Raw genomic sequence first — 17,627 nt, 5'->3', positions numbered from 1 at the left:
TACTGAGCCCAAGGTATACTCTATCTACTGTCATTTGAGATTAGGTTGAACTATATAGGGGTTAGGCTCTGAGTTTATTCATTAGACCAAAATTTGTATTAAATTCAATCTCATATCCTTCGCGAAACAACCTACTGTATGGCAGTAGGTGAACATAAATGATAAGCCAGGATTTCTTTCAACAATAACTTATAAGTGTACACTAACTACCAATAAGTTATGACGTTCTGATTCAGTTGAACGATATCTTAGTACAAACGTATACAACTCGCGATGTCTTTTTTACTGTGGGTATCACTTAATTTATTGTATGCATCTCACAAGTCCGTGTAAATATTAATAATATTAAGCACCAACATAAATTTGATTTTCCAAAAAAAAACTATTACTGCAACTCAACTCGTCATATAGAAAAGTTGTTCTTTCGGACGTCCACTCAATATTCAGTATAGACTATAGAGTATAGACATCACTTAAATTGGGAACATTTATTTAATTATTTTTACGAATGAATTAATAATAGAAAATTATTTTAGATACATTATATTCTTCAATACGCGTATAATTACACCTTCAAATGCTTGTTCTCTTCTACTCATATAATAAAATACAGCACAAACATAATTGAAGACTGTCAGACTCCAAGTCGAATAAAAACGTCGTGTCAGATATAATCAGATGCCCGCATTTACACATAATAATCTTAAAGTCAAAAGAAATATTGTATAATATATTTAAGATACTATTACTATTTTTAATTTTTATGTTTTTCTTCTTTTATTTTTATTTTTATTCCATTACAATATAATATATTTCACAAAACAAAATATTTGAATTCTGATGTCATATTAAATAGCGATACAATTTCAAACGCTATTTTTCCATCAACCCTCTGCAGTCCTCGAATCTCGGGCACTAAGACCAATTATAGACTATAATTATAATTGTTTAATGCAGAATATTATGAATTCGAAAGGTACACAGTTCACACTATAATGCTATATTATCTGATATAAATACCTGTTGGACCGTGGGGTCGGTGCCGTTATCCATGACACTCAACCGGTAGAGTGAGTCCCGTGGATCGAGTGACGTGACGACGGACGTGGGGGTATGGTTGAACACGTCGTCACCATGTTCCATGACCGCTGTTGCGGTATACTAGGCGTCTGCGAAGTAACCGGAGTATTGTACTCGGTCACCGGCCGTTTCACCATACCGGCGAACAGTCACGGCGATCACGTACGGTTGAGGACGTCACCGTGGCCGTCCGCTGGCATACCGGACGCCACCGTTAAGTTACACAGCAGTGTAAGTTGTACCGTGATTATGGGCGTTGAATTTTTTACACTAGCCGTACGTTTTTGTGAAAATTTTTTCGGAAAGTTGTTACCACTGATTTCAGCGTCACAATTAAATCGGCCTAAGTACAACGCCAAATTCTGTAACAAAAGAAAAAAATATGTTTGATTATTATACGGTATATTTATTCATATTTATATATATTTTATTTATTGTGTTTTGGAAGATTAGTTAATAATATAGGTAGGTAGTACAAATTATACGATTCATCATTGACTAAAAATGTTTACCAATACTTCTGTTTCAGATTAGTATCTTCATCGACATTTTTTTTTAAAAAACCATTTCAAGAAAAATATAATTATATTATATATATATATAACACTGCCATTTTTAATATAACATAATATTGTGTATGTTGTATACTGATTTTCTGGAATTATTTAAAACTTTAAAAATATAGAATATCAGCTACTGTATTTTTATTGCAAAGTGATGTTGATACTGTTATCAGTTCATAATAAGTATGAAACAAACAAAAAATATACATACACGTATTATTTATTATACGAGTTTCGAACGGGCTTAAATAAGATAAATGTGAGTTCAACGTGGGTTTAGATTAGATAATATATGTGAAGTCTTACGTGGGTTTAGATGAGAAGTATATTTAGGTTTCATGTTGAGTATAAAAGTGAGATACATAAGTTTCTACATGTAATGTATATGGATAATACGTCCCGTCACTAACTCCGCGCGATTCTTCATAACAAGTCTAGAGATCTTACTGGTTTATAAAGCCCTCAGTCCATATTATGTATAATACTAAAAAGTTGAATAATTCTCTCCTGTTTTATACGGGCGTAATAGGAATATTACATCGCACTGACGTAGATGCACGTCGTACGTGCCTCATTTTTACTCAAAATCATTTCCTTTATTTTTTGTATTATTTAATTTAACAGAGCTGTTGACTGTTGTCGTTCAATCCCTTACTACACAATAACATGTTGTTAAAAATAAAAACGTATACACGCCCCGTAATAACTGTATATACGGAGACAATCGCAGTAGGTGACAATTTTTATTCTGTGTCATACATATTATAGGAATTTTTTTTTTGTACCAGCATAATATTATATTATGTACATAAATCAAAAGAAAGAAATTTTAAGTGTCACTAACAAACACGCAGTGTCTCGATAGTTGATGTTTTGCAGGGAATTGCAAGGTGTGTTTGAAATGATTAAACTTGTGTAATAGTAGTATTACTTAAGATAATGATTTAACACTTAAGTTATAAAATATATGGACCGCATCTAAATTATTTTGATATTTTATATTAGCCCATGTCAATAAGATATTTGCCCTATCGAGAGAATCGTTAAAAACCTCATCAATCCACTCAATATGTACATCTACTAAACAGTTTAATTAAACGAGAATCGTACACTTTTTTAAAAAATTACCCTCTAACTTTATATACCCGCGTGGAATTCCGACACTCGTCGTGGTCGTTTTTTTTTCTATCGACATTGGAAATAACGATAAAAAATCGTTGTTTATTTTTAGAATTTTATCAACAACGACGACAGAGTTATTGGTTTTTGCTATAGCCTGTGTTATTGTTTTGTTCTTGTTTTCCGCTGAAAACGCTTTTGACACACGTAAACCGATTGAAAATTTCTTGTACATACTTAAGTATAAATGTACAAATATTTTTCCAACAGAGTTCCACAAAATTCAGAAATGTCCAATATTTTTCAACAAAGACGTGAGCGGAAAATAACATTTTAAATAGTAAGTAAAATGTGAGATTATCAAACTATTTAAAGACATTTGGAGATTCGAATTTTCCCGTTGTATATGTATATTTTTATGTACAATATCTGTATGTAAATTTAAGTTGTATAAAAGATATGAAGCACAAATATGAAAATTGTTGTCTTATAAATTTAAATATATTTTTATACATATGACAAAATTTACTGATTTGTACTATAATATTTTATTACGCGAGGTGCAGCAAAGAATTAAGAAATCAAATACCAACTTAATACAAATTCTACTATTAATATCATTAGGAATGATTACGAAATTGACAATTTACATATCAAATCATTTCCTAAACTAGGACTTAAAAAATCCAGCAATCTCAGAAGTATAATATCCGCCTACAAACTCTTAATTCCACCCTGCGAACCACTAAACCTAACCCTAGACTCTAGCAACATCCCAGAAAATCTGCCAAAAAAGCTAAATGGGGAGTGATTTACTGGTATAGAAAAAAAAAAAATATTAATAATATTAATAATAACATTTATAGATTAACAAAATATAGAATAAATAAATATATTTAAGTATTATATTACATCGAAAGTATTACTGCTGATTGTTTGATACCTAATTGTTTTAATCATAAGTCATATTGTTTTAGTCATTATTCATGACTAACTACCCACATCAAATATCATATGGATATTGTAAATAAACATTTTTATGGATTGTATATTTCAAATAAACGATAAAAATTGTATATATTATTTTATTTTGTCGTTTATTCGCCACTGTGCTAAATTTTCAGTTAACTCTAAACAGGTAAATTCATTTTACACATTCGCACAGTCATACATTCTAACAAAAAACGAACAAAATAATATTATAAGACTTTGTTATGATATTTAATGGTTCAATAATCTGTCTGAAGAACGCGTAAATGACACTCCATCGCTGTATCACGTCGGATACGGTATATGATAATTAATTCGATGGATTTCCACAATAAATTGCAATGACAAGTGGTCAAATTGTCATGCTATCAAACATGCGTGTCGGTCTCACCGGAAAAACGCGACTTCCTCCACACCTCTCATCGCTTTGCCATCCTTTCACCCTCGACAGCGATGTGCAATGACTCGGAGAGATCAATTTCGACAATTCCGGACAGTGACAGTACAAAACGCGATGTTGTTATAAAAATATATATAAATCAAACTTTTTGCAAACACTCTTTTTTTCTCTCTGATTTACACATGACAGTGTCATATCAGTGCATAGCGAACTATACTCAAACGGCGATTAATTGCGTATTTGTGCGATGCGATTGAAACGTTAAATAGTCATATATTCAATAATAATCGAATTACCAGTATGGTGGGGTTTACCTTAAGACATCAGTTTGACATTTATTTTTTTCCTTTTTTTCTAACTATTAAAATATATTGATTATTTTCAACGCTGGAACATACTCAGCTGAAACATTTCCGGGTGAAAAGCTTTTATTTGTTGTAGTTTGTAAGGTTTCACAAAATATATAGGAAGAATATTTTTGCTATGTTATACGTCTTAAACAGTTATGTGAACTTTTGATCGTATGATAGTAAACGCAATAATAATATTTTATATTATTCCATCCAACCATAACGCAACAAATAATGAATAAAAATATGTATGCCTTTTTCCATTTTCATTAGTAGGTACATGCAATGGTGTAAATACATTTTATTAAAGCACACTAACCATCACAGTAGCAAAAAAAAATTTCAAATTAAAAGTTATGGAAATAATATCCACATCAGATTAGAGAAAGACATTTTAAAAAAAGTTTTATTTTCAGTCTTAAAATTATGATGTCAAATAAATATCACAAATATTATTTTTAATTTTAAAATAAAATAACCGCCTTTAAAAAAAAAACAGTTTTGGTATAATACGTACTTACTAAAGATCCGATTCATGCAGTATCGTTGATTTTAAATGTTTTAATTTATACAAACAATTTCTATACTACTTTTCTCGTAAATTGACTATTCTATGAAACTGAATTCATGGAAGAAATACCTTTCAATTGGTATACCTACCAACCATACAAATAGAATTATTATATTTAGAGTTATCATATATTCAGTAAATTATTTTCTGTAGTGATAAATAGGATAACGAGTTTTGAATGGTCGCCCTCTGAATGCTCTGAATACTTCAGTTGTGCAATACTAAAAACCATTGCCGTCGTATATTCTAACAGCTACTAATTTAAAGAGGGAAACGGTCGATCATATAGTACCAGTCAAAGTTAGATCAATAGTAAATACATGGATAAAAATCTGAACACATACATGAGTTAAATTAGCCTATTTGTAAAATTGAGGTCACGAAAATTTGTACAAAACACATTAATATAATGAAAAAATAATATTATAAATGTAAGACGGCGCGTCGGGTAGGCAATTTAGGGGCATATTTGTAGCCATTAGCCCATAAAATATCACAAATATAAAATAATATATTTATAGTATTTTGCGCTCATTTGTAGAACAAAAAAATAAATAAAAATAATGTAACATGATTTGTTGACGTATATTTTGATAGGTTTATTTTGAAGTACAATCTATTTCGTATTTTTTTTTTCAAAGGAAATCTAGGTTGGAATATATTATTCCATTTGTCTACATAATATACCTAGCATACGGGACATCACGTCTGATCAATACGCAACGCCACGCCGTTTCCCGTATGCATGACTATTAAATGTTGCACGACGTTTCATCTCAACGAAGATCAAACACACCCAATTAACTTTGTTTCATAAAACATGAAAAACTCGGTCTGCTCAAAACAGAAATTCGTTTGCGGAATGAATAATACAATCGATTCAACGGGGATCGCATGAGTCATGACAAGTAGGCAATGTCGTTTAGTCAAACTGCATTAGAATGCGTTAGAAAAATTATGTTCCCGTGTCGCGCCCTACATTACTTTTTTAATACAAATTTAGTGCACCTCGACGTTCTTTCAATAAAATTAACGGTTCGTCTAGTGATCGCATTTGCTACGATTTTCCACGGATCCGTGTACACTCGATTTTGCAGTCAATCACCTGCAGCAGACACGAATGCACACATTCCTGTAGTCTGGTGTGTGGCGCCGAAGTTGGCCCCAGTCACTGCAGATGGGTGACCACCCGGATTTTCGGCGACGAATCTTATTGTCCCACGTAAACACGTGTTCAGTTCCTCAACCACTCGTTGCCAAAGTTCAGAGATCAATCGAAAAAAATAAAATATCTGATTGTCACACGTGTACAATACTATATTCATGTTGACACAACAACATTTCGTTAGGACGATTTCTATACATAATAATATACATAGTTCCGTGTGTCATAATTTGAATTCGCGTGCACATGATATTGCATGATTTGCGTGTACGCCTATATCGTTTTAACCGTCACATAACGTTTAAACATAACTATTCAACACGGTCCATCATATCGATAACATACATAAATCATTTCACAACGAATCGTAATTTAACGTACTCCGTAGCCAAAGATAATATTATAAAACCGTCGGTGACGGTGTAGACGGACGCAGATACGACGATATTAATTCGTTTCACTGTATAATAATGACGGAGATAATAATAATAGTATTATGGCATAATATTCGGCGTGTTTGACCCCGACCAAGGAGGAATGAATTAGATCCCGCTGTGGTGACTAAAATACTATACCCCGCGTTGCACAGTTACATGTTATTATTATATTATAATATGTGTACGGTTGGCGTATATATGACGTTATTTAGGTATAATGTATATATTATGTGAAGGTTCCTGTTATAGCCGGATTACGTGACGTGATAATATTCACAAGCGTGTCGTGCGGGTGCGATAATCATGTAACAGAGAACGGATATCATTTTTTTCCATTTTTTTTTTCATTTTTATATGATATATAAAAAGGAGTTATGTAAAATAAAAAATGTGTGATACATATATTATTATTTTTTTGCACGCGGTATTGAACCGCGTCACTAGTGGAGTGCATTTCTCGCGTATTCGTAAAACGATCGTTATAGCTGCTAAGCCGTATACGTTACATAGTTTTTAATTATATTATATGTATACGCGTAGTTTCACCCGAAATCGGTCGAGGTTGCAGTTCCAGTGTTTACATCAGGCGAGCGTTTGCAAATAATTAACATTTTTTTGTTGAAATTTGTTAAAAAATAATAAACAGATTAATATCTGGGCTATTATACAATCTGTTTTCGATTGATGCAATTTTTCAACGTCATTACCGGAGAAAAAAATCACGTCACTATAAAAAGTCATTGCAGTATAATTGAATTCACTCAGAGTCTTAAATCATAATATTTTTTATAATTTAATTAATTTAAGTAGAATATTATGATCATAATTTATACTTGCCGTGTATTACTATATACAACACAAAACGAGCTATCGATTGTCAAACTCGTATAGAAATTTAGATAAATTATAAACAACTTTTATAACGAATGCAGATCGCGACATTCTATAAGGCGTTTTATAGGTTTAATAACCCACACATATTAAACAAATCTGGTAGTCCTGGGCGCGTTCCTCAACTGGAAGTTGTCCATCGTGTGCCTCAGTTGGTTTGTTTTAAATTATATTTTTTGTACCTCAAGAGTTACATACGCCAATAACATTAAATATAAACAAAATAGTAAAATACTGACAAGTTTTTACGATTTTAATATCAGTTGAATATTTGAAAATACATTATATATTGTACTGTTCATAAAATGGTCAGTTATTACAATAATAATAAATTAGGGGGACGGAGTGGCCGAGTGGACTAAGGCGTCGGTTGTGACGCACATCGGCGCCGGTTCAAACCTCGGTTCATAGGTGGCATTTTTCTTCGGGCAAGTCACGGTGTCCGGAGAGAAGTGCCACCATCCCCCACCCGGGCATGGCAGATACCCACGGGTGCTCACTATAAAATCTGCCAAAACTATACACATGTGTTTACACCCACAGTTGAAAAAACCACCCAATGGCCAAGTTTCCGTGGGTTAACTAATAATAAATTATAATAAAACAAAGAAAAATATAAAATAGGTATGTAAAAACTGATTCAGCATAGATCTTTGAGTGTATTTTTAATATTTATTATTAATAACGTTGAATCGTTTCATTTTCAACAATATTTTTATGAAATACTTCAGATTAACCAAAACCCTCGCCAAAACCCTTTTATGATTTCCAAAGGTTCTTCCATTACGTGGGGCTAAAACTTCTAAAAATGCCTTTTTTTGGTTTATTATGTGATCAATTATCAAACAATATACTTATACCTATAATACCATGGATAACTCTTAATGATTTAGTTTCAACCATAAACAAATTTGAATACAAATCACGAAAATACAAGTTTTTATCTATAAAAAAATATTATATTATTATTTTATGATACATACTTACAGTCAATGTTTGTATTATAAATAGTTGTTACAATTATAGTTAAATAAAAAAAAATAAATTCTTCAATATATACTACTAGCTATACGTCAATGTTTTTATTATTTTTTATCAACTACAGCTTATGACTCAAATCCGCAATAACGACGAGAAACCATAACTTACAGTATGATGGTTCTATTGAAAGTATATTTATTTTGCATTTTTCACACATTGCCACATAATATCATAAAAGTTTATCGTGAAGTTTTTAATTTTATTGCTACAGAACATATATATTACATAATATATATATATATATAATAGGAATAATACTAATAAAATAAACTTTTATGTTTTTAACGCCATTTGACACTTCGTTGCGTTTAGGAATCATAATAACAATGAAAACATTTAAAATATCAAGAATACACGCAGGCACAAGTTAAACGTTTCGTGAAAGGTTTCCTTCCCTTTAGTTTTTTATTTATGTCTTTTTACAGAAAATTTGAGTTAAAAAAAACTTGCTACTAATGCATCAAACTATTTTGCTTCGAGATCATAATAATATAATATTATTGTATCTAGCTAACGTTGCATCGGCAGAGTTACACGAGGAATGCAAAACAGTTGACCAATAGCTAATCACAATCAGAGTCACTCACTGAACATATACTCTGTTCAGCGAGAGAACTCAACGAGGCCTGACAAAAATCTGTTCTTCAACGGAACCCTCCCTTAGTTGAACCGGTCTCGATGGCAGGGTATCATGTGGGCATGTGCAGAATTACCGTTTTATCTCGCTGGACAGATACTATGAGATTTCAAAAAATCCTTCTTATTAAACATTAAAACATTTTAATAATTGATAGTTTTTTTTTTCTTTGGTACCGATGGAAACGAATTGGTACATGCATAATGCAAAAAGCTAATTAATATTTTTTGAATTAATAATGATTAATTAAAAGGAAATTCAGAAGATAAGTCGAGCTATTTAATATTAAAGTACTTATAATGTTCAATAAATATACTGTCTAAATAAGGATAATTTAAAATAAAAAAATTATTATTTTTATCATTAAAAGTTTAAATTTATTAAAATTGTATTATTTTCGTTGAAAATACCGTCTTCAATATTTCAATAACAAATCAGCAAAGTATAAAGAACATGTATGCGATTCAAATACGCATACCCTTGCGCTCCTAAAATGCCATTCGTACTTTACATTACTATTATAATTTGTTTTCATTTATACTGATCAAAATGTTATGGTTACTCACATAAATAAAAAAATATATGTAACTAATAAGTAATAGAACATTTTTAAATTAAAAAAAATCTAATTTTGATATTGTAGAATTGTTCTGTTTACAAAAACTACGTATTGGTAAATGATAATATTATTATTCACATTTCGAAGAAAGTTTTTTTTAATTTGAGAAAATACTAAGTTTACATTAAAGTATATAACAAATATTATAGAAGCAATGTATCTTTATTTTAGAGGTGCAGAATATTTTATGTCTTATAATAATTTATATAATATACCAAAATAATAATAACTCTTTATTCACGGGAAAAAAAATAAAATAAATACCTATTGTTAAAATGAATAATTGTTAAAATACGATTCCTTAGACAATATCGTATTGGTCTGTTGGGTACGGTGACTAAGTTGAATTTTATCGGTCTGTAATATTAATTGTTTCTTTTATTTTCAAATATTCTTTTTCGCCATTTCCATTTATTATTTTTCTTTTGGTTGAGCTCCAAAACTTCGAACGAGTATCGTGTTATGTATCTCCTTTTAGTTTCTGTCAGTTACGAAAATTGTGTAGCAAAAAACTTATATTGGATCACGAACATTTTGAGCCATAATTTCTATACAACTTTTCTGAAACGTCACCAATAAAAATTGTATATACGATACAAAAAATCCTATTAAATATATAAATTATATATTATATTGTTATACGAAAACTTCTGTGACAAATTGAAATGAATGCGTACCAAAATAATACATATATATAATAATATTATATTTTTAGGTCAGGCGTTAGAATTTATATGGAGTAAACTGTTAGTTTTTTGGTTTCCATCAGCCGCAGTGTTAAGCAACGGTGACAATGACTCATGGACCAGTATAATACTATAAATATAAGATATATATATATATTGTATTAATTGAGATGACCTCAACTTTTAGACTTTAAAATTACTAGCAAGATGAGAAATGTAATGAATATGTGTGGGTGTGTGCGTGGTACAATATACACCCATAACAAATTAGTTGTCACTTGGGTGGAAAAAAAACCGTCTTGGAATATTCTCGGTTGTTCGCTCGTTAGCTTAACTTTGGCGTTTGTCTAGTTAAAAGGAGCCAGTAGTTATTTAATTTGATAAAATTAGACGTCAGAAGAGAACACCGGGAGATTAACGATACGACACATCTTTTAATGTATACGGACCGATGGATGTCCGCATGTTCGAAAGTTGATGTTAAATTTGTGGTTGACTAAACATTATTACATATTATAAGTATAAAGTTTGATACGAAATTTAATGACTCTCGCGTTCCCAGTATTTAAACGGGAAAATTTCTCATCGACCACTTCGTGTATTGTAATTAATTGCAATAACTTACTAATAAAATTTCGATATTTTAAACCAAAACCGTTCAACACATTATGGCACAAAATTATTTCATCAATCGTTACTTTTTATTTTTACTACTACCGTACCACTCGTTGTATTCAAATCCCAGAGTAATGTATTTCAATGCTAAGTCTTATTTCATAAATAAAATAGGTATCGTAAACGGTAGTTATGTATAATACATATTTCATTTTGCAATAAACGTGCGAAACGCAACTGTTACAATTTTCTAAAATAAAAAAAAACAGAATATAAATACAAATTGTAAGATAAATGAGACATGAGTATTTTTTTTTTACTTTATAATAAAAATAACGATAGAACTGATGAAAAATAAAAAACAATCGAGAGAATTAAAACATAATAAAATGACAGTCTCATTGAAATGTATGACGCTATTTAAATTATTTTCGTACTTTTAAATTGGTTTAGGATTTAATTTACGACTCGAGCAGTCGCGCTATTAAATATATTTCATCCAACAATGCGGGTTTCTTTTTCTGTTTTCTAAGACGTGTAAAGAAGTATTCGCATGCTACTTTTACGATGCAACAAATGTCCGGAAAATGAATACGATAATATGACGCATTTTGTGAATAATATATACCAACACAATGTAGGTACACCATTATTATGGATTTATGTTGATTATTATTATTCGTTGTCGTAAAATCGTCGGCGTAAAATCCATGTTAATATACTATAAAACATACACCGTGGTACTGTTATCAAATAATATTACGATTTGTAATTTGAACCACGCGAAATCGTGAGTACAATTATCCGCAATGTTTAAATACAAATTCAATTATTTGAATATTACATGATGGTTTCCCGATTAAAACAATCCATTTTCAACGCATTTTTGTCACCTGTTATGTTGTTATGCTGTCGTCGATCATTGCAGTGTGCGTTATCAGCCTTTCGGCGTGGCGTGATCAGTGGCGTAGCCAGTGAGATGTTTTGGGTGTTTAAATCACCCCCTATCGACCGTATTTGTTCAAAAAAATTATGATATGTTTTTGCAGAGTATGTTGTTGTATGGTTCTAATTTATAATAATTCATATGATTAACATGAACGTGGATGATGAATGCTGCACTGGAGAGTGTGTGACGCATGATATACATTCATTTCAAATTCTTTTTTTAAATTTAAAGTTTGAACACCACAAAGGGGTAAAGAGTACAGTTATTTTTTTTTATATAGATTTAGAAAAGTTTATACATTGAACATATTGAATATTTAAACAAAGAATAGAAAAAAATTGCAACAGATATAATATAATATACAATAAATACAATATGTATGTTTAGGTTTAACTAACGTTCATGTTCGTTATCAAATGTATTAAATGTGAATCAAAGTTAGGTACATTGTTACAAGAATTTAAAATTCGATACTCTGGACTATGTTTAATTATATATGTCAATCATTGAGGTACTAAAAGAAGGCGATTATTTATAAAATTGAAAGTTGGAATTTTAAAGTGCATCTTCCCTTAGGAATTCTCCTTATTGTTTAAATATAAAATTAAGACACCCCCTAAAAATTTTTTTGGCCACACACCTTGGACTGATCAACGTTATCCTTATCACTTATCAGTGACAGTTACTTAATTTTTAATATCAAGATAAACGCAGGACTGCCTATACAGTAATGTTATGACGTGTGAATATCTTAATTTTTTCCTTCAACATTTTAAATGCGTTTTTCAGTTTTGTGAAATGATGTGTGGCCTGTTAAATCTAACAATGTAACGTAGTGGAAAGCGTAATTTCAATGGACCAATAGCGTAGTGCACTATATTATATATTCTTACACACATATACACATATACGATATTATATACTCGCACCGCCCAGAAGCCATTTTACGGGGGGTTAGGTTTTTGTTAAAATGTTATACTGTACAATACAATGCAGTATAGTTGCAAAAGTACTAGCCAATAAGGGCCACAGCACATGACCATAAGGTATCAAATTTCGGTACGATTATAAATCTTGCAAACATTTTTGTAATTTGTTTATTTTATTTTTTTTTGTAGTGACGTATTGAAAACAAGAGCCAAAAACCGTATCATATTTTATAATAATATTATGACCGTTTATACATTGTTTAAATCAATTTACGTATAAAATGGGTAGACGTTTACCATAACACAAATGTGTTAAAGGGATGCATGTGCTCATGCGTGTAAGAGAGAGAGAGTGATATAGAGTAAGAGAGCTAACCAGGGGAGTGGATTGTTAAAACTATAAGAATCATATAAATATTTTTTATTTATATATACAAATAAAGTCCACGCCTGTTTCAGAGTGTGGCTTATATATAATATTATAATGTTTAACAGCCGAATCGCGGATAATTTTGCCAATAATACATAACATTTATTTGCGTTTTGGTATATTATGTGATCGGCGATCATAATTCATATTTTCATAATGCGTACTGCACGCTAGCACGCCGCAATAGTGAAGCGCGCACATCCATTGAACAAAATATCGAAGAAAATATACAACCAGTAAACCTATAAAATAACTCTAATTTATCAAACGTCAATGGACCATAAATCATTGAACTATAATATATTATACGCGAGTAACTTTAACCTTCGCCAATTTTAGATATTATGTATAAGAGCTACCGTACATATTAGTATACACTATATCCATACAATATCTTCTTGGCAAACCCCCGCGAGTTATCCAACTCAGTTTCATCGTGCGAAATATCGTCAATGTGCAGCGTATTCGAAATATTATTATAATTATTATTATTGTGCTATTATGTGGCATACCAATAATAACTATAATCAATGGAGGTCAAGTGTAGCTTATACAGTTGTATAACGTAGGAAAAACAATTAAAATGTCTTTATGAAAATTACTAAAAAAAAAACACACACAGAATTAGCGATTCAAATATTCGGTTTAAACTTTAGACGATTAATAAAAGTGATATAATTTAAGATTTAAATATATTATTATATACGTATTATTTATATTATTGTTCGGCACTGCAAATTAGACGAGTGGTTATTCTATACACACAACGAAATAATAATACCTTATTATAGTTAATATTATATGTGTTGAAATTGATCGGAAAACGATTTCCATAAAATATTATTATTACTATTATAATCTTACCCACTCAAAAACATCGAATAAAGGGACGATGTTATTATTATCTCTGTAAACGGTAAAACGCTGCGCATAATTCGCAGGGATAAATACAATAAAATATCGTACGCCACTCACACGTATATTGAACGTGTTAAATTTAAGTGGGTACAAGTACATTTTTTTCGTACCATGCGTTTATAGTTTTTACAAACGTAGGTACATTCGCATACCTAAGGTGTCTCTCGAGGATTTACTAATTCACACACATGGATACTGCGCGCGTCTATATAATTAGTAAATCCTCCGGGGACATCTGTACATATACCATTCGTTTGTACATTTAAATATACATGAACTGCAGCGGTGTTCTCGCACACATATATTATACTATATAATACGGGAAAAAAACCGGTCAGCCCACTCGGTACTGAGTGTAATACTTGCAAATTAAGTGTTCCTAGAACACTATGTTGTATTTTCTCACTAGTTTATCGATACAAATATAGGTTTAATTCTCCGTTGATAACCGTGGAGTTTTTTTACGATAATTTCAGATCATAAAAATAGGTAGATACTATATTAGCAAACAGCTGTTTACAAAAATTATTATATCGAACAATATAGATATTATTATTACGGTCTGTAGGTGGCGCCTGTAAATTTACAGAACCACGATATTAACTGACGATGGCCAGATCTATTTATTTCATTTTAATGTTCTATTGAAACTTTTCGTTGTAATTTTTTGTTTTATTGGTATAGAACCCGGTTACTATGGTTTGTAACACGTGTATATTGTGTGGTAAGGTTTTTGCCACTATGGACCCGGCTGGTCACCCATCCGGGAACTAGTAGCAGTGGCCGTTGCTTACTCTTAATCACGTCGCGTGATTAATTTTAACCACTGCACCGAACCGAGCCACTGTTATAATATTATATAATTAGATTTTATTTGTAAATTATATTTTATAATTTTCTTAGTTCAGCACTATACTATTATATTATTATAATTAAGTATTTCAATATACTGTTGGAATTCACACCTTGTTTGGTTAGGTTATACTTGACACTTTTATGTATATTTTTTTATTTAATTAAAACTTTATTTGCGATCTATACAAAACATAGATAGGTACAATAAATAAATGTGATAACAGTGTATTTTTGTATAATTGGCTTGATGAGCGTGAGTCGGGAAACCATGGGGGCAGTGATAAATTATTTGCGATATATTTATATTTAAAATTATTATTGGGCATTGACCCGTTTAATTATATACAATACAACAAAATATTACGTTAACGTAGAAGTCATATTACTAGAATATTTTATTGTGTAATATAATGTTTCTTCAACTATTCAACTATGATTATTATTCGAACAGAACAAAAACGATGACAAACTCTCATAAAAAAATTGTACTCACAGTTATTATTTTACGTTTAGTGTTTTTAAAATTGTTAAAACTACCACGAAAATATTTAACGCTGATGACTACATTATTATTATCGATTAGTATAATAGACTATTATTAGAAGTAATGAAATTGGGTTTGTACATATTGTAATGAATCGTTTCTGTACAAGTTTACGCTACTTTAAAATGCATGTTTAAGAACAACGGGATTAATAAAAGGTTTATAGTTTTATTGAGTTGTTGCAATGTATTTATTAATTCGATAAAAACGACGAACAAGACGCACAAAACGGGTGGGAAAGTAAATAAAAAAGAAAAGAAGAAGCTCTTTAACTATATAGACGACATTCTACTATAATATAATAGTAGGTACGATTTCACTGACATTATAATACATTGCGAGTAAAATGAAAGTAAAAACTACACAATTATTATAGTTTAACGTTATTAGAACAATTTTGACGAGATTGCTTTGTTTTTGAAAACATTTAATTCACCGTATTTTTATTGTGCTCTACGATAAAATATCATTAAAACACGATGCTTGTATGATAAAATAATACTATATTAATATACTATATTTGTGATATGTAATACAAATTAAAGTTTATTTTTGTTATCAATATTAATAATCATCAATAGACATAAACATATTATATTATAATGTCAAAACAAATTCATTTCAATTATTGAATAAAGTTAAATGTAGGTATATGTATATTTCAATGTAATTAAAAATATACTGTGTAAAAATATAGTGAATACATTTACATAAACGTGTTATAATGGACCAACACTGTTCAAACGTATTCAATGTCCATGTCTTACCAAACACTATAAGCATAGCGACATTTCCATTTATATTAAATGTTCAATCGACCATTAACACTTAATATTATAACATATGATTATATTAAGCAGTACATAATAATTACAATTATATTAATATTCTTACGAGTCTCTTCTATTTTATTTCGTTTTTAAAATGTCTTTATTAGATTCTGCAAAGAAGAGCAATAAATGTTGTATTTTTAAAATGGTGTTTTTTTTTTTGCCTGACACTAACAATTATTCCATAAAAATTCTCTAATCATCAATTATAGTGTAGGTGGTTACTGGTTACTGGTGGAAAATTTGGTTATAGTCTGTATTATGGTGGTAAAAATAAAAATGACAAGTAAAATAATCGAAAATGACAGAAATATATTATGCAATGAATAAATAGAATCTTATTTTTGACAAAAACTATTTTTGGTATAATAAATCCTAATAATTAAAATACGAATAATCGGAGATATTTAAATTTTATAAAAATAACCTTATTTAAAAATCTCAAAAATAATACAAAGTACCTCATTTCAGAGTTGTACCTATGAAATTAAAAATATCATAAAATTTATATTTCTACGATTTTTTATTATAACCGTTTGAAGTAAGACAAGTTGTACACACTATTCGTCGAGTAATCGTGACTTCGTAAATTATTTTATAGTTCAAATTCATAACATTTTTAATTTGAATAACTAAGAATTGAAAATTCCATATACAAGATTCATAAGTTTATCTTACTGGTATCGAAACAATGTTTAGAGCGTTAAGCAATTTAATAAACGTTTGAAGTTCGAATTTTAACTAAATTGGATATTCAAGTGTATTATGCTGATTTTTCTAACACTATCAAATTTGTTGTAAATCAAAAAATACTACAAATATCGTAGCAGTTTGAACCATTCCACCATACATTTATAAAAAATATTTTAAAAAATAAATACTGTATTCTGACTGTTTTTAAACTATTTACAGACAGTAAAGATTTGCAATTTTTTTGGTTTTTTTTTTCTATAAATGTTAATAAAAATGTTTTTTAGTCAAAAAGTATGAAAACAAGTTCCTCATAAA

The 17,627-nt window shown here is 29.9% G+C and overlaps 1 protein-coding gene across 1 annotated transcript in view; it reads right to left on the bottom strand.

Annotated features, from left to right (window-relative positions):
- Window positions 1–17,627, bottom strand: part of LOC132951801 (octopamine receptor beta-2R-like) — a 182,779-nt gene that overhangs the window by 29,165 nt on the left and 135,987 nt on the right. Inside the window, exon 4 of the mRNA XM_061023770.1 lies at window positions 1,021–1,442. Within this exon, the coding sequence (XP_060879753.1) occupies window positions 1,021–1,143 (123 nt within the window). The 5' untranslated portion in view covers window positions 1,144–1,442. The remainder of the gene's footprint in view (window positions 1–1,020; window positions 1,443–17,627) is intronic.

This window comes from Metopolophium dirhodum, chromosome 9 (assembly GCF_019925205.1).
Source record: "Metopolophium dirhodum isolate CAU chromosome 9, ASM1992520v1, whole genome shotgun sequence".
In the NCBI taxonomy this organism is placed as follows: domain Eukaryota; kingdom Metazoa; phylum Arthropoda; class Insecta; order Hemiptera; family Aphididae; genus Metopolophium; species Metopolophium dirhodum.
Note: the sequence above shows the minus strand (reverse complement) of the source record. Positions and strands in the feature narration are given on the sequence as shown.